Here is a 19,515-nt window from a genome sequence, read left to right as displayed (position 1 = left end):
TTCCCAAACACTGAACTGTTTTTGAACCATTATTGAACCGTTTAAACAAATGTCCACTCCTTTTGTTTTTCTAGTGAGAACAGTCTCATCTTAAGGCATCCTCGGAGCCCCTGGCAGTGTGAGCTTATCCTTATTTACCTTATTGATGGACACATTATCTTCATTATAAAGAGACTGACTACCACTTCTGTCTCTGAGTTCAGATTTGATGCACCCACGAAGGCTAATGCACACATTTCTTTTCTCCCTGACACTCCGGCAGGAGACACACCATCGACCTTTCTCTCCACTGTAGCTTGACAGGAGAGCAAACTGCTCACTGCTTGTCAGAGAAGAGAGCACTTTCTTTGGGCTATTTTCAGGTGGAGGCAGCAGCAAGGTAGAGGGAGGAGGGAACAAGGCGGGTAGGATATATATGACGGCAGGGAAGAATGTTTTTCTTTATTGAGAAATCCATTTGGCTTCTCTGTAATATCACAGTAAATAATAAAAGGTTACTACATCAGAACTTTAAAGCATTTTAATTTGAGCTCCATCTATATTTCATTGTGTGATTTCAGTCTTGCAAGACATGTTGACTTATGGCAAATGATGAAAGCAGCTTCTCATCGACTGTGAGGCAGAGTGCAATTTTCATATGAAGCTGAATGTTACCCTTGCATGTTTAGATGTGAATGTGTTAACTCGTGTGGCTCATACTCATCCATCTGCAACAGGTCAACACTACAGCCTCTCTTGCAATCCCCGAGCCTCACCATCAGGGCTCATTAGCTGTGGCCCACTAAGCACATCCGTTAGAGCTAACTCCCTACTCCGTCTCCTCGATCACAGCGACTGTTTTTGTGCACCTGAGGATTCGTTCAGGATCACAGATTGTTTCATTAAATGTTGTTTGAGAATCGTCCTTATTTCAGTGCGTTCTCTTTGGCAGTAATTGTCTGCTCTGCAACTGAAGTGCCAGCCTTGAATTGAAATGTCAAGCTTTGTATCCAGAAAGACGTTGCGAAGAGAGACTCTATGGGAAAGTGTTAAGCTGTATTGATGGGAATGGTTGAACGCTATTGAAACCATGTGGTTGAAACCATGATTAATATTACTGCTTGTAATTATCATTTTAGACTAAAGGGCACAACAAGCTAAATAAATGGCAATCTGATTTGTCTGTACCCTGAGACATCAACCACTATTTAAACATAGTGTGCTTCTGTAAACACATGATAGAGATATACTTGAGAATACAAAGCCTTATACTCTGTGAGGAAACTTTCTGGCACATTTTATACCTCCTTTATTTCCATAATTTTCTTTTAATGAATGCACTGTTTCTCAATGCACGCCACTCTTCATCTTTGGCATGGCGTAAAGTAGCCTGCAGCAGTAGCCTGTCTGGTAACATGGCCCTGTTGTTTAGCTAATTGATAGCAAAATATGAAATTGAATCATGAATAGTTGAAATATAGAGAAACTATATTGGTTCTGAATATGGTTAATTTCCTTAAAAACACATTTCATTTCTTTTTTTCTTAGTATGAAAAGCACATTTTCACTGGACCTCTATTGTAACTTGAAGCCAGGATATTTTTCTTCCCTGCTACCAGATACACAGATTACAAAATTCCAACCATGTCTTCTTTTATACAGAGTGTAAAAACAGCCTTGTGTATTCAACGTTTTTTAGCACAGAAAAGGCATATTTAGTTTTGTGAAAGAAAGAGAGGAAAGGCTGATTAATATCACACATAAAAACCTAACATAACATGTATTTTAGTGTATTTCTTAAGTACAGTTGGCCTGTTGCATAAATTCTTATACAACTCAAATCTAATAAAAATGAATGTTGCAGCCAGTGGTTTCTTACTCAATATATTCGGTTGAATGCATGTCTTTAATCTTTATTAAACCACAGAGGAAGACTGACATTGACAGTATCACTTCTGCTCTTCAGCCCAGCTGTGATTCACACCATTTGAACACTTGACATATGGGAGCTGCCCAGTACATTGTGTAGTTCCACATACTGAGGCTGTACTAAAGTCAGCAGGAGCTATCAGGGGTTCAGTGCCTTGCTCTTCACTGTCTTGGCTGTAGTTCTTGATGATCAGGAGGTCTTTTGATTTTACTGTCTGTACCCTGATTTTTCAGCACAGCAATTTTTTAGTTATGATAATGCATCCAAAAACTAAACAGGAATCTGAATGCTATGTGCTAATATGTTTATGGTGATCTTAAAGTGGCTCTGTGGTGCCAGTGCTAACATGGTGGTGTTTTCGCATGTTCACCATGTTAGCTTGTGTTAGATCACTAACATTTGCAATTTAGCACTAAATACAACAAATGGGTGAACCTCCTATTCGTCTAGTGCTTTTATTTGGTCAAAATTTTAGAAGATCACTGGAATAACTACTATATTTCATCCTAGGGTGGACAGAAATGTCTGTACCAGGTTTCATGAAAATATATCCATCAAATTATTTTCAGAACCATAAAAGTCAACCTTGTGGTGATGTGGGATAATTAAGTCATTAAGATTATGCCTGGGCACCATGAATATACATATAAGGTGAAAGACCTTATGTGAATATACATATAATATATAATATTTGTGACATTTAAGTCTGGACCAGTGTAATGCACCAACCAACATAGCCATCCCTAAAACCACATCACTACCATGACTAAAACACATCAAAACACATAGACAACTTGTTTCTCCACCAGACTTCCCTATGATCCAAAACGTTATTTTCAAATCCAAATTGTTCCCTCCTCCTGCTCTTCCATTGGTCAGAATCTTTCTTTTTTTTTCCTACTTTAGCTTACTCATCGGCTAACCAAAGAACCTGTCTTTGGCTTTTGTTGGTTTAAATTCCTACTGTTGTTTACTGATGGACTCCCAAGTAAGTCAACAGTTACTTCCTCTATAAACAAACATTCTCTTGATCGTCATATGGGGGTACACTTGTGTTGTAAACGCATGAAGTGTCAAATGAGTGATAGGAAGAAGTGCCATGTGCCCTTCCTGTGAGCTTGCAGGCAAAAAATACAACTGAACCTACTGAGAATGCAGATGGTTTGAAGTTTTTGTTTTGTTTCCTTGTTTTTTTTCTCCTCAGTGTAAACTTATAATTATTGGCATAACATGCTGCAGCCTCTGTTCTCTATAAAGAAACTAGAAAAGAGTGACCTTTCAAGCCCACAGGGGGTGTGTGTTTTTTTATACTCACAATGGGGAGATCTTAAAACACAGCTATTTTATTATTTGTGTAATTTTCCAAAAAAAATCAAAATCAAAATAGGCTTATCAGGAAAAACAGCCTTAGAGGAATTTTGCATGAGCAAGAAAAAAAAAACACTTTTTTGTAGATTTCCCCTTTACAACTTGTCCTCTTGTGGCAGCAGTCAGTGTATTGGTAGTCCTGCTCTCCTCCCCCTCAGCTGGTGAAGTTCATGCCCTGAAAATTCGATGAGCTGTCTACCTTCAAACAGCATATATCCTGAGGAGGGAACCAGATCCATTCAACCTCCACAGGCACCAAGGCAGCAGAGAAATCCTCCTTGTGTTACTGCTTTCACCACAGTCTACTCTTTTCCACCTTGTTGTTATTCTGATCTGTTTTGTTAATACAAACAAACGGGACATTCACTGACCATACCTAAATCAAATGGCACATGCCTGAAAACATAACATGTAAATACATACAGATACAGTGTATTTTACCAAAAAGTAGGCAGTTGAGGGAGGAATAGGGAGTGACATGCATTTGAACTCCTAGGCCAAAAGGGGAACCCAAGGAAAAATGTTCACTTACCCCAAGTTGTATCTAGCCATCAATATAGTTCATCTGTCTCTGAGATTTCTGCCTCCATCCTTATACTTTGGTATTTTATATGATTTCATTTTTTGGGTGCTTACAGCTTAAAACATTTTTTTTTTTTTTTAATTATCAAAATTTTTCTCTGAAATCCATATACCTGTCACTCTGGATAATCCACAGATCTCCCTTCTAACCATTTTCATAGTGACTATTTGTTCGATAGAAAGAAGTTCACATCACAGCAAAACTATCTGAAAATATGTTTTGGAGGTCAATTGAGATGTCCATGATCTGACAGCCTATTAATGCTAGGATTTAGGATTCAACAATGTTTCTGTTAGAAAATAATTGAATTGACCCTGTATTGCCTTTATTTGACCAACACTAATTGTTCACCAGACCAAGCAATGTGGTTGCTAGGCAATTGATGAAGCTACTGCAGAGCAAACATACAGGTATTTTCCTTGGTGACAGTCTTGCAGGAATGTATAGTATCATCGACTGAAATACACAGGGGTAAATTAATTCAATACAAGGGCACAATTTATACAGTCTGCACATACAAAAAGCACTTTATACATATGTGCATGAATGCTGTATTGAGTGTAGAAGGCTGTAACAAGAAGTAATAGTCCAAAATAGCCTTTAATGGAAAAAAAAAAACTATGCCTTTTTTCCTGATAGTTCATTTCTGTCACACATGTACTATACACGTGCCTCAACCAGCATTAAGAACTGAACTGAATAAGTGCTCATGTAAAATGCTGCTATATAGTGCATTGATTGTTGAGCACAAAAGCCTTAACCACCAATTATTAAATAAATATAATACTTACAATCCTGTTAAATCATTTAGTGGACACTCTTACATGCCAAGCACGCTCTCCCATTTTCAGCTGAATAGCATGAACAATTGGGTTGCAGCAGTAACAACAGGTGGCCAGACGAGGGTAAGGGGTGAATTATTTTTGCGCCTTTGACAGGGTTGCCATGGAGACCCAGCGAGACGCCACACAAACAAAGTGGATGAATGGCTGGAAATACCTCATATACACTCTGGCGGTACACATATTTTGATTTATTATTCAGAATGATTTTTTTTTTGGAGCCCACTGGGCCTTTTATGGAGAACTCGCTGAGTGTATTTGAACATCCATCGGGCAGAGACTGGGGTGCTGTTGTGTTCATAATACATGAAAGCAGCTGTCAATGTCCTGCTTATTCTGTCTCACACCACAACAGTGGCTGTGTTTGCAAGTGCAGTAGCTGCCCCAAGCAGTTGATTGTTTTTTTTTCCATTGGAGAGAGGAGAAACTAGATTCTAGTCCCCCCCCCGCACCCGAAAACGAAGACTGCTCTTAACTATCACACATTTTTCATTGTGAGAGCACTTCAGCCAAATATTATGCCAATTATAAAAGGGTGAAAGGTTTTTTTCTACATGAGTGTTCATATTTTGTCAGTGAAAGCGATAAAAAACAGCAGGCCAGAATATATTAGCCTGGGCAAACATCAACAGGAGCAGCAGCCTCTTTTTATTAGACCCCTGCGCCTGGAAGCAGTGGGTTGTGGGGCATTTCATTTCCAGGAAGCGAGTGCGTCTGCCGGTGCATATTGTTTCCATGACGGCAATTTATTTTGCTGGAGTGGCACGACAAGTGTGCGTTATGGAATGAAGGCTGAAAGATAAGAACAATAGGAAAGATACTTTTCAATTCTTAATGTTCCTGAGAAATGCAGCACACACTTGCACTGCTGCCTGGCCACAGTGAATACCAATCGCCCTGGGTGTGGGCAGAGGGGACATGCTGCTCTGCAGTGAAATCTTCCTGCCTGACTTTCTCTCTGCTTTCCTTTTCTCTGGCTTTCTGTATTCTACCCAACTCTCTCGCCACAGCGGCTCAGAGGACTTTCTAGTTAGTTTGTTCGCTGTAAAGATTCTATACAACACTCGTTATGGGCTTGTTGACAACGTCAAGTAAGCCTGAGCAGCAAAAAAGCATCTCATAAAACTCAAGTAACTCAAGTGGGTACTATTTCCATAACAGAGAGCAGCACACAGCATAACAATGTAACTTAGCTGGTTACTTAGGTCTTAAATATTGAGATTTCCTGACAAGCAACTTCTTGAGGTCATGCAAACAATGACTGTCCCTAAGTAAAATCAGAAGTAACATGACATTTTTATATTGCCACAAAACTTCTTGTGGAGAAAGGAGTTTGGGGTGCTTTCTCCCCAAGTCTTTTCATGGCCACAATCTTTCCCATTACCATAACCAAGTAGTTTTACCTGTGTAAACTTAAAGAGGCTATAATTTATATTTTCATAACAGCAGTGGATCAAATTAACACTTGACTCAAACAACAAATGTGACAAGGGTTGCTCTTTCCCGTTCTGTAAATCTCACAGGCAAGACCCTGTTTCCACACATTGACTAAATGATTAGTTATTTTTGAAATTCAGTTCTTCTAGTTAGTTGAGCATCTACTTGCCTGATGAAGTAGTGACAGCACACTATTTCCACGAAAATGTATGTACATTCAGTTTCAGTAGGGATTAATGTGTACGTGACGTCTAGAATAATGATCTAATCTAACTGAGGCAGGTTTCTGAAAGTGTTAAATTAACTCTTCAGAGTGGCGACTTGCACAGAAAATCACCTGCCATTGATTTCTACACACATTCAGAGCAAATTAACACTTAAGATTTGCTCTCTAAAGGGAATTCACACTAAAAAGGCAATGCTATACAGCGTATTTCAGAGTTTGTCACCCAAAGTCTAAACAGATCAGGCTTAGTTCAGAGGTCTAGTCTAGAACTTGATTTTGCTTCACAGAGTCAGTGTATCACACATTTTGCACACAAGAGAAAAACTTGAGATACTTGGCAAATGCTGGAACATTTCCCAGTGCTGCTTTTGAATAGACATATGTCATTAAAGCAGCAATAACATACAAAAGACCAAAGGATGACCACACAACTCATTTTCTATCTGCCCAATACTCTAAACAGATCTCTGCCTCTACTAGAAGTCATTTTACATTTATCTGTACTTGTATCACTGCTGAAGTTAAGAGATGAAGGTAAATCTCTGATTCTGCGGAGCCACAGCAACATTTGTGGATACATTTCATCTCCCTTGACAGATGTGTAGGCACACACTGCCACAGCAAAAGTGATGAAATTGGGAGAAACTCTTGCTGTATTCTGTATTGTTCTCGTTTCCTAAAGAAAATGTATGTGTTGAGACTGGCAAGAAAAAAGCAAAGAAATATATTTTCCCTCATGCATTACACATGAGAGCCAGGTAGGAAATGCTTTTCCCTCATGTATGTGTGCCTCATCACAGGTTTATCCACGTCATAATGCATGTTCAAGTAGCAGAAGAGCTATAGCTATGGGGATGCTTGTTTCCATAGTGAATAAACAGGAAAATAATACAGAATAGATAGGATTAATTGCCTCTTCAGAATGTGCACTTGCATATAAATTGGCATTTTGTCTATTGCTGCATCGGAAATATATAAAGTACATCTTATTAAGTATGGGATTAATAATGAGCTCTAGGGTTTTTGTTGGCTGTTACTTTCATCACATGCAAATCATGTCAAAGTGTGCTCTGTATCCCAATGACCATTCCCACAAGTTTATTTCCACTCTGTCTCAGCACTGCTGTGCCACCCACACACACACACAGATTCATCCTCTGGCAATGTGTATTCTATATGGCATTTTACAAAGATGTGATTTAGTGCAAACTCTGTAGAGAGAGGTCAGCTGGCAGTGGCGCCCTCCCCAGTATCTCTCTAATGGACTGGAAGAGATTCACTCGCAAATCAAACAAACCAGGCAGAAGAACCTCAAGAACAACGCACGCATGCACACACACAAACATACACACACACAATGGCCAGTTGGAAATTAGTTCTCCCGCTGTGAGTAACAAACAAGACTGCTTGTTTATGTACAGCCCTATCTTTGCACCTCGTTGTATGACAGCAATAACAGTGTCCAAATGGGTTTGGATGCAATTATTGCGTTGATGTTCTTTGACCTGTGAAGTGCAGAGCTGGAAGAAATATTCAATTTTGGAATCTTTCGTTCAAAGATTAAAATTATGATCGAGAAAGGTGTAAAGGAAAATCTGTCTGTACTAAGAAACACTTAAACAATAGGAGAGGATTTGGGTTTGAGATTAATCCAGTCATATTTTTGTAACAATGAAGTCCGTTTAAGGAGGATGAAAGAAGCAGTGACTCCAAATCCCTCTATTTAGGGATTAAAATCACATTTCGGCACTGTGAAAAAGAGCTGAAATGACACCTTTACTCTGTCTTCTTATAACAGTAATTAAAACTAAAACTGATAACAATAAACTAATATGGATATTTATCAAGCATCATTAACAAAACCAATACCATTAGCATTCTTCATCATTTTCATATTTTCTAAACAAACAAAACTTGTCATACAGAGAGAGAAAGAGAGAGGTGCATAATTGTTTTGTAATTTGCATTTTTTATTTTTGTATTATTGTCTTATTTTAGTCTCCATTTAGCTTAATTCTTAAAGGGGGCATATCATGCTTTTTGTGATTATGTTGTTTATAATCTGCACGTAATACTTTCGTAAGTGTTGATATTGCAGTTTTGTTGTTGTTGTTGTGCAAGAGCAAAACAGTCTTAACTTAAGGTGTCAACTAAATGCTTAATGATGAGTGTGTCCTAGCGGTTGCTGTTATCAGCATCTGTTGCTATCCACTGCATCAAACATAATAATAATACCTTGTCATGCTGAGAGACATCACTGTAATTATTTTTTGATTTGCATCTGTTGTTGGTGAGTCTGTACCCGACCTGAGGTTACAGGTTTGATCCATTTAGTCTCCAACTTATTGCTGTTAACAGCTTGTGCAATTTTTTTCTGTCGAAGTTTCAGTGAACAAGCCACTGAACCTCTGGCTGCTTCTCTGGGTCTCTCTGGATAAGTGCTTGAATTAAAAAGCATATTATCAGTTAAATGCTGACTTTCTCAATACTGATTGATTCGTTACATTCTGTTATTGTGATCAGTTTGATTTTAGTAGGAAAAAATACACATAATAACCTTTGCTTGCTTCAGTCTGTTAGTATTCCTTTTCTGCTCTATTAAGCCTCTTCAGCTCCTTCCCTATATATTTCCAATGGCACTGTGCTATCAATGCATGAAGATATATGCTGAATAACAATGCGTTATTTTTGGCAACATGATTCATTTTCCATATTGTATAATTAAATAGACAGAATTATGCATGAAAGTACAGGAAATATTCACACACGTGCACCGGCATACAGACCCTTAAATAACAGATACCCTGCTATAGCTTTTTGCATGTCCATTGAGAGTCAGAATTAATGACTTATACCACTGCTAATGCTGGACATTATCATTTTGTCCTCTGGGGGAATGCATGTAGCTTACTCATGTACAAGACATTTTAGTTTGGGCTATTAAAGCACCAAAGGGAGATTGGCCAAGCCTTCACCTCCACTTTAGCATCCAATAGAGCTAGTGCGAATGGAGCAGTTACTTACGCTACACAGCCTTTCTCATGACTAGTTTCTTGTCCAAATGTCTACATTTATTCTAACTTTAGTCAAACCTAATTGTGTTTTTTGCCATCATGCTGATAGATATAGATCAATTATTGGTGAAAAGCAAACTGCTTTACAGGGTGATTAGGCAAAAAAAATGTTAAAACTTAAATACAGACATAATATAAAAATAGCTATACTAAACAGAAATGTAATGAGAAGACAGTGTTGGTGCTAACTTCAAATCAGCAGACTGGCTGTGCTTAAGCAGCTGAATGCTCCATCACCAGATATAAAATGAGTTCTGGAAATGAAAAGTCAACATCTGTTCAGACCCAAGAATTCAGTTGGGTTGATAAGCTAGAGGCATGTCAGGTAATCAGAGGCCAGAGTTTCATAAACCAGGAGAAGGATATTAAAATCAATTTTGTATTGAACAGGTACTGTAGTGGAGATGTTTAAAAACTAGAATGAATATGTCCTGTAGGTGTCTGTATTTTGAATCATCTGACGCTATATACACAACTCTGACAGGAAAACCTGTGAAAAGGCGAATTTGAGTAATCTAGTCTGATGATGACAAAGGCAAGTGTGTCTGAATCAGCCTGATACAGAAAGTGTTGCATTTTTGAAAGATACCTGAGAAGCTGCAAGGCCTTCCTTGGAATCACTCTCGTGAATAAAAATGTAAGTGAGCATCAGTAACAACTCCTGTGTTTCTGACCTGGTGAGTGGTCCTAACTCCATATGTAGACGAACCACAAAGTCGGTGCAACTTTGAAAGAAAAATACCCAAATGTATCTATATTGTTATTCCAGTTTTTTCGTTGAAATTACTTTGGAACGAAGGGTTGTTGTTCATTAAAAAATGTGTTGTAGTTTTGTGTTACTGTGGGGAAAAAAATAACTTTGGTAGTTGTTTACTTTGTGACACATTGGCATAGTGTTGAGTTTTATACTCTCAGGTAGGAATCAACACTGATGATACCTGTGCATGCTCTGCAGATTTACAAGACAGCTACTGAAGGCTAGAAAATGCCAGTATCTTGTTTTTATTCCAGTTTGGACCTGAATCCATCTACAGTATCCCATACATATATATATATATATATATATATATATATATATATTTCTCTCTCTCTCTGTCTGTCATGTTTTGGTCACGCTTCAAGCTTTCCTGTCGGGGAATTTTCCTGCCAGCCTCCCAACATGTTATTTATTTACTGTTCCTGCAAACACTGATGCCTGCCTCCTCGTATACCTCATCTCTCTTCTTCTATAGTCGCTTGTAATCACCCCGTCATTACTTCAGCACATAAGGTCTTGCTAATTAGTCCAATCATTATCATAATTACAGATCACAGAGGCATGATCAGGAAGGTTATGCAAGGTTTTTCAGTCTGTGTCTGCATCCTTACCCAGGCTGAGTATACAACTACCATTATTCCCTCAGAGCCAAGGAATAGGATGTCACTAGTTATTGGTGAGGTTTCTGTCCTTGCTCTTTTTCGACACAATCGTTTGTTGTCAAATTGTTAGTACGCTTAACTCCCAGCAAGATATGGATCCTGCTGCTCATTCTTTTTCTCTCTCTCTCAGAGGGGGCTTCAGAGGATTTTATCTCTGCCAGGTGTAAGCCTCGAGGGGATCATGTGTGCAGGAGATCATGTGTTTGGTCGTGTGTGTCCATGTGGCTGTGTGTGCGTGTGTGTGTAATCTTGCATACTATTGGACCCATCAGCCTAATATTTTTTGTGCACATTTGTGACTGTATGCTCAAGGACTTTTTGCGGTGGCAGTTTATTCCCCCACTGACTGCTCTCTCTTCACTCCTCTTAAACAGCCAGTAGGGGCTGCAAGTAATCAACAATTACTGCAGCAATGCTAAAATGTTTCATTCCATATTTTGGCCTTTGTCATGGTTAAAAAAACTGACGTCCATACAAATGTTTGGTCTGCAGAATAGTTCCACACCGATATGTTAAATTCAGCACAATATGAGATTAATAAATCTCCATTTTTGTTAGCTTTGTCACCTTTATGACTGTAAGTGAGCCTGCGGGGACATTTAAGTCTTTTCTTTTGTTTGGGAGGGGAGGTAGAGAAGGGATTTTATTTTTATTTATATTTTTGTGTTACAACAAAATGTTATAAATACATAATGTTTTAAGCTTGGTTACAATACTGTAATGCTATTTTATGCATCTTAAAGAAACTGAGACTAAACATGCCCCCAGACACACCTGGTGGAGATCTACACTTTACTGAGTGCACTCTTATAGTCATCTTATTTTTTTGGATATCTTCCAATGTCAATATGTTCCCACAGAGATGCTGATCTATATAGGAAATGCTCTTTGACATTGACTCTTTAGTCATTGTAACAGTGCAATAGATCTTTCAGCATGGTGGATGTTTCTGTGGCAGAATGTGGAGAGAAAATAAGAGAAGCAATTTTGTGTGTGTGTGTGTGTGTGTGTGTGTGTGTGTGTGTGTGTGTGTGTGTGTGTGTGTGTGTGTGTGTGTGTGTGTGTGTGTGTGTGTGTGTGTGTGTGTGTGTGTGTGTGTGTGTGTGTGTGTGTGTGTGTGTGTGTGTTGGCTTGTTCTACAGCAGTAGAGTCAAGCATTTACTGTGATTGGACAGCCCACTCAACTTTTCTACTTTCTTCAACTAGAAAGAAGTACAGTTAAGAGTAAAGGTGATCCTGTCTCTCTTGAATGTCCACCTAAGCAGAAAGGTTGCTCATTTTGATCAAGTTTCCTCCACTTCAGTCAGGAAGGTTGAGTGAATTTAAAGAAAAATTTAGCTGGAAATGAGTTGTTGGTCTGAGACACGCTGTGTGATTTTAAGATTCAATGAGCAGCTGAGTTGATTCTTGTATAACAGATAATGGAACAAAATTGCTTAGACCTTTTAGATGAGCCTGTTACCTTTACCAAATCACTTTAGATTCACTCTGGAGCTTAACACAGAGTGTGAGACACGCTGTAGCCCATCCAGCAACAGTGTCTTCTTTAGTTCAGGTTGCCCTGCAGTATAGCTAAATTGTACACGCATACACACACAGATTACATTTAAGACGTGATGGAATCATGCCCAGCTCCAGATATCCACAGTGCTTATGTAGCACATATAACAAAGTCATTACTCAGCATTGTCTAGGATTTCTGTGCTCTCTTTTATTGTGTATTATACAGATTGAGAACACTCTCTTTCTCACTTTATATCCCCTTATTGCATGTAAAACAAGTAGTTGCAGTTTTTCAACAATTCTGTCACCATTTTCCATACTGTAAAACCCATTCACGCCTCCCTGCAGTCACATAGTGTACTGACCACAACAATCAGCAGTGGGCTCCATGCCACTCTCATAAAATCTCCAGTCGGATTTTCATCTCTGCAGACAAAGAAAAAGATAATAAAGATGGTTCCGGAGCAATGGCTCAGCAAAGAATTGGAGAAAATAAATCACATTGTAGGCTGTCAGCTCATAACATAAGTCATTGTAGATCTGTGAAATGATCACAGCTCAACAGAAACAACTGGACTCATGAGCGAGCAGGTTTGTTGTTTAGGTTTATAGATTGGTTCATTTTGCAATAATCTGCCCCTATGACCTGTGTTACATCAAAGACTTAGCTATTTCTCAGTTTGATTGTGGACCTGTAAGAAAGATGATTCATTGTTGAGTTTTATGAACCAGAGATGAACACATTTTTATTTTCTTCTTTTAATTTACTTTATTTTTACTTTCCAAGAGGTTATTGTAGTGTATAAAGTTTCTGATTGACTTCAAGTCTGCCTTAACACGTAGATGGTCTTAGTTGTCTTTTATTTGGCATTATTTAAAGTGATTTCTTGAGTTTATGCTGTAGAGTAGCAGTTGAAAGTTGAATTTTTGGTGTAAAAAGTCCTCATATTTTTTTTATAGATGTAACAGGTTACAAACGGTCAAAGCAATTCCAAGGTTTGCACAGTTACGAAACTCTGGCGGTTAAATACAAAAGACGAGCAAATATGTTAGCAGAAATCTGCATCTTTGATTTAGAAATGTCAATGCTACAAGCCGAAAATAGGATAAACTACAACTCCCAAGAAGCATTTTTAAATATCCAATCACAGAACCCAAAATGCTACTGTATTTCCATTTATGGGCTTTGGAGAAATCTGACAATATTATATATAAGAGTTTAAATCAGCTCACTTTTGGATTCATGGTCAATGTTTGTGCTTATATTTTTGTCCATATTAACAATGGCTGTCACTCATGGGTATTGTAGTATTTAGAGACATTGCACAGTAAACCTTATGATTTGTTACCCAGAAGGCTGCTGTGGTCACTGATTGATGGAAGATTGAGTATATCGAGAGAAGAATACTTCTAAAACTGTTTGCTCTTCTAACTTTGAAACTTGTAAAGTATGTTTACCGTACTCAACCTGTATCATAAGCTTAGTAAATCCCACCTATTGACAGTAAATCCTCTGTATACCTTAGCTCACAATCTGATCACTACATCCACAGCAAAATATGTGAAAACTAGCTAAGTTCTTTCTCAATCTTTCACAAACTTGTCTCTGCCTGAGGTGTCCTTCCTTGTAGCTGTCACAGCTCTGCAATGTGGCCATACAGCTAACTAACAGGTTCCTGTTTTAATGAATGTAGGTAATGGGCAGTCGAGTAAATAGCCCCGATTGGACTTATCTGCAGGCTAATGATGTCTCAGGCTCCTTTCAATTAAGGTGGGAACGAGGTCACTCAAAGGTTTGCTTCATAGCTCATCCATTCGGCTTCATTAAAGCCGCAGTGTGTATTCATTAACGCCCCGGCCACAGGTCCCTGAAGCACATGCTCTGCTTCGCTCGTTTTATCCTCCATAAACGAATTAAGAATGTATAATCCTCCACTAACAGTTAGGGCTTTGGACTCTTTCTGCAAAGTCCCTCTTGGTCAGGGTTTTGGCACCAATGTATCTGTGTGGTAGCCAGACCAACCAGGGCTGAGGTGGGAAACTTTCAGGGCTGCTTTGTCTTGAGTCATATTTAACTATGGAGCTATTTTTTAAAATCCATCTGGGTGCTTTATTGGCTAAACTGTTTCTATCCAATTTATTCAAAGCTGTAGACTTTTAACAAGATCTAATAGCATTGTAGATATGTGGCCATCCCAGTTTTAGCATCTCAGCACTGCTTGCTATTATAATATATTGTGAAAATGTTGTGCTCATTAATTTGTTTTCTGAATGCAGCCACCTGCTGCAACTCACCATATGATAAATGGATTTTACCTGCACATTATTTGATTCGGGAATGAACAAGAAGCCAGCTCTCCCCCTGTATTGTTCAATTTCATATCCTGCGGTGATAGTTTGCCTAGTGCCATATTCATTCTTTAAAATTCAGTTTGCACTTATAACAATATTAAACTGAAATAAGTTCATTTGTTTCTTGGTTTGTCAAAAAAAAAAAAAAAAAATAGCCTCAAGGTTTCTCATAATTCAGACTTGTTTTCCCAAGCCGAAGCCTCTCTCTACGCTATTGTCAAGCATGCAATTCAGCAACGTGTCGTGGGCTCCATTTTTATCTGTCACATTCGTTTGCGGGTGATGGCTGCTGATGCTCGGCTCATTAAGAATTCTCCCCCTCCTCCTCCCGCTGCTGCTGCTGCTGTTGCTGGCGTGTCTCCTTGAGAGCCGAGAGGGTGCGACTCTGACTCACGTTCGTCCTTGACTGACACCCCCTCCTTCATCTTTTCTTTTCTAGAGTTTGCCATTATACTTCCTCAGATTATTTTCCTTTTCTTTACTTTGTTCTTGTTAGATATATCTTGTCTCGCTTTTTCTGTTTTCCTACGTCCCACATATTGGTCTTTTCAATTCTCTTTCATTTTGCCCTCATCTCTTCTTCGTACATTGCTCTCTGATTCACTTCCACGATAGTGTTTTTACTGTTTCTGACCATGTCTTTCTTCTCCTCTCTGTCTCTCTCCGTAGGAGCTGGTGGGCAGTAACCCTCCGCAGAGGAACTGGAAGGGAATAGCGATCGCCCTTCTTGTCATTCTGGTCATCTGCTCGCTGATCGTCACCTCTGTCATCCTGTTGACACCAGGTATACAGCACAGGAGAGGGGGGGGGGGCGCGCACGCAACAGCGTACACCACACATTGCTCTGTTTATACAGCTATTATTATGCACAGACATGCCCATTAGGTTTCACAATCAATCTCACCACGAACAATGCAAAGAATAATCTGTGTGTGTCTCGGTCTCTGTCCTTGTGTGTGGTCCACACTCTCGTGCGATATTTGCAGTGTCACCCGCTGTAATGTCACAGTTTACTTCCACATGGACACACTCGTTCTAACGACCATTTCAGTGAAGGTCAGTAAACCTCATTGAAGTCAGCTTGTGCAACATTGCTTTCTTCATAAATGCAGTCCCCATCTGTCTCCTTCACTTAGTCCTTCTTTTCCCTTTTACACACTCAGCATACACATTTCTCTTAGTTATTTTAAGGCACCTGAGTTTTATTTCAGAGTGACATTCAGGTTTTCTGTTTGCAGATTTACATGAAAGTTTAATCAATAGGCCATCTGTTTATATTCAAGCTCATAAAGCCCCTTGATATGATTTTATGCTCTGGCAGAGCCAAATCAGTCAATACAACTGCCAATGTGTCTACACTATAATTCAGTTACAAAGACTGTAATCACAGTGCCCTTGTTTATAGTTTCTCGTCGCAGAAAATTGCAGGTAATGTTTCCCCTGAAGCCTGGGGCATGGTGGCAAAGCAGGATCACAGATTATATAAGAGACTGCATTTTGATGTTTCTGTCTTTGGACATAATCCATAGCGGTCCAGACAGGTGTCTAAGCAAAAATATCGGCAGCGTAGACCTTAGCTCAGCAGCAGGTGTCAAAGCAGCGAGGCCTACAACACCTCATCACCTCCTGCCTGTGACCTGTTCCTGTCCCGGGGTGTTTGTTTTGGACTCAGATGAACTCTAGCTGTTTAATGTGCCACTTCCAAACAAGGTGGGCCAGCGGGAGTCAGGAAGAAATGAAGGCCGGGCAGGTGGTGTCTTCAGCTTGTACCTCAGCCTAATCTGTCCCCTACCCGCAACGACTCTGTGCGCTCAAGTAGAACTACTGTTCCACTCCAAGTCTTGACACAGGCCAGGTCTTTGCAGAAGCTCTGGGGAAGCTCTGGGGCCTTCAGCAGACTTCCTATTACAAGGCTGTTTGTAAAAGATATTTGGTATTTTAGAGCCTTTTGGGATATTAAAATATGTTCTGGCCTCATAAAATCCAGTTCTGAAAGTTGGTGCAGATTAATTAGGTATCTTGAGCAACTGAGATGAGCTTCAAAATGATGTAGCTCCATAAATCATTCCTCAAGGACATAAGTTTGTTGTACAAAGAGGGTTTATTTTATTCTTTCTTGGGGTTATCGTAGTCTGGATAGACTGTTAATTGAATTCTTGGATTCTGTAAAGCCGAATGTACTTTCTGTACTTGTACAAAGTTAGAGGAAACGTTTACCCTTAAATGATCTTGTGCTAGTACAAAGCGTCAATCTGGGATGTTCACTCAATATAACCTACAGATACATTTAAATATTTCAGACTTTTAAGATTTGAGTGATAACTGTTCTTTATGATTAGACCTTCAGAGAAATTAAGTTGGGGAATTGGTGGAATTTATGTTTTGATTGATTTTCCCAGGAAATCCTGTCAACATACTTTTGTAACTTAACTCAGAGACAATAATTTTGTCATAAGCCATGCCTGGATATTTAAATTACAAATAACCACTGAAAAGGGTGTTGTATTTTACACACTACTGATTATTAACTCCAAAGATGCAAGTTGTGGTTCTGTTACATGCTGTTCTGTATTGTACTGCAGACTATTGAGGCTCCTGTCTGTGGAGAAACTGATATTTCTTAAGCATCACTAAAGACTCTGAACAAAACAGTAAGTCTAGCAAGAAGACCTTAAAACTCAGGAACTGACATCAAAACATTTGATCTATGATTTAGTCCTGAATCGTAGATAGAAAAAAACAACAACCTTCCAGTGCAATATGTGCAATATTTAAACCTGTGTCAAAAGGAAAATATGTAAATAACATTGTGTTCCTGGCTTGAAAAGTCCTATACAAATAAATTATTAATACTGTTATCTAAAAACCAAAACAGAAAAATGACATGTTGATTAACTGGAATCAAGAGAAATAAAGCTTTATAAATACTTGAAACAATAACCTTTTTTTAATGTTTTTTTTTTTTTCCTGCATTTCAGAAAGTATGACTGTAAGGAGAATTAGAGACAGAAATGATGTAAAGACCTTTGTTTTGCAGTGCAAATGGGCCCAGGAGTGCAAGACACATCACTAGCATTTTGCAACACTGTTTAAATGCTTTAGGGAGGATTTACCTATTAAACTCCAGCAGTGAATCAGAACAACTTATTTTGCTGTAATTACATAACAAGGAGAAACGTTTCGGGACCGAAGGCAGCCTCCTCTCAGCAACTAACAGTAGCGATGCGAGGAGTTATGAGATAGCGTGTTGTTTCCACTCAGTTAGGTGACTTTGTTGATTGATGTTCCCCTGCCAGACAGGCCAGACAGTTTCTAACTGCTCCTGACAAGCACTTTGTTCTCACACACATACACACGCACAGAGTTTTGGTCTCATTCTCCTTTTTCCTTCTCTGACAACCTGCGTCTGCTGTAACTGATAGCTCCATATTACCAAGAGGTTGCTTTGTTCTCTACATCAATACAACTAGGTCAGATGTTCCCTATTGGCATCTGGATATTCCTCAAACTGAAGGATGCCAGGCTGACTGACAGAGTGATAGCTCTGTGTGAATGTTACATTAATTCAACCCTGTCTCCTAGAAATTACGGGATTATGTTACAGTCAGTGTTTCTTTTTAGATTAATTAAGTGCTGCATTTATGTATCGCACCGAAGCCAAGGTGAATGGTGGGAGTATAAGATGCAGGACCCTGACACTTGAGAACATGCTTCACATCCTGTGTCATGTAGGTTTAGGCAACAAAAGCACTTTGGTTTAGATGCCTTTGTTGCCAAATTTTGCTTAAATGGTAATAAATGTCATTTTTTAAACTTTTCTATCCCTAATCAAGGCCTCAAGCTTTCCCTTACTGTAAACAAGTGCAGCCAGTGCTTAACATAACCACTAAACGTTTAATATTCCTGTAGTTTCTATTAGCTAATATTATGCTGCAAGATCAGATATTTTAGTGGAAAAGAAAAAAAGAATGCCTTTGAACATTTCACTCATACCTTCTGGATCAACATGTTTGCAACTTACTAAGTATGTTAATTAACAGCATTTTTCTAATTATGTTGACAGAAAATGTAATTAAGCAAGCATTAAGTTTTTAGCAAAACATATTTGCTGTTGCAATTTAGTCGTATAGCAGTGTAATTTCTAAGAGGCAGGGTTGGTTAATTTTGCTGCTGAACACACACAGTCGCAATGATATGTGTAGAAAGCCAAAACTCAGTTCCAATGACCAACTGTCTTGTCAATCCGGTCACATTCCACAATGTGAAATATGGGATAAACTGTATTGAACTGTAGGTATTATTATCCCCATATATATTATTCTGACAGTGTTCAGTTAATTGATCATCTGCATAGAGTGGTGTCTTTGTTTTAGTGGCACCGTTGCCAACATACCCCTTAAAATATAAATATAAATTATATTGAATATATTTGTTAATGAATTTCCATTTAACATACTGCCAGTACTAAAGTCCTTCGGGAGAAATTAAACTTGTATTTGCTCATTATTTTGTTGGCACTTTAAGTTGTAAAAATTAAACATATATAGTCTAAAAAACTGTAATTTTAATTTGTTGAATTTTTTTTTTTTTTTTACAGTTATCCTGTGAACTTACTGTATTTGACTCGGTCACATAAAGACACTGAAATTATCCTCTAAATTGCCAGATTCTGTGTTGGATCAAAACTCCCTCTGCCATTGCATTTTGTTGGAAAGAGGTCGCGCCACATTAGCATATAAACCGCTCGTGTGAGCTGACCCTGCTGGGGCTGACAAATCCTTTTTTTCCAGGCTAATTCAAAA

The 19,515-nt window shown here is 38.7% G+C and overlaps 1 protein-coding gene across 1 annotated transcript in view; it reads left to right on the top strand.

Moving 5' to 3' along the window:
• LOC134002088 (dipeptidyl aminopeptidase-like protein 6) overlaps positions 1-19,515 on the top strand; it is a 127,562-nt gene that overhangs the window by 62,407 nt on the left and 45,640 nt on the right. Inside the window, exon 2 of the mRNA XM_062441362.1 lies at positions 15,383-15,497. Within this exon, the coding sequence (XP_062297346.1) occupies positions 15,383-15,497 (115 nt within the window). The remainder of the gene's footprint in view (positions 1-15,382; positions 15,498-19,515) is intronic.

The sequence above is a fragment of the Scomber scombrus genome, chromosome 20 (assembly GCF_963691925.1).
Source record: "Scomber scombrus chromosome 20, fScoSco1.1, whole genome shotgun sequence".
In the NCBI taxonomy this organism is placed as follows: Eukaryota; Metazoa; Chordata; class Actinopteri; order Scombriformes; family Scombridae; genus Scomber; species Scomber scombrus.
This window is presented reverse-complemented; position numbering and strand designations above follow the sequence as displayed.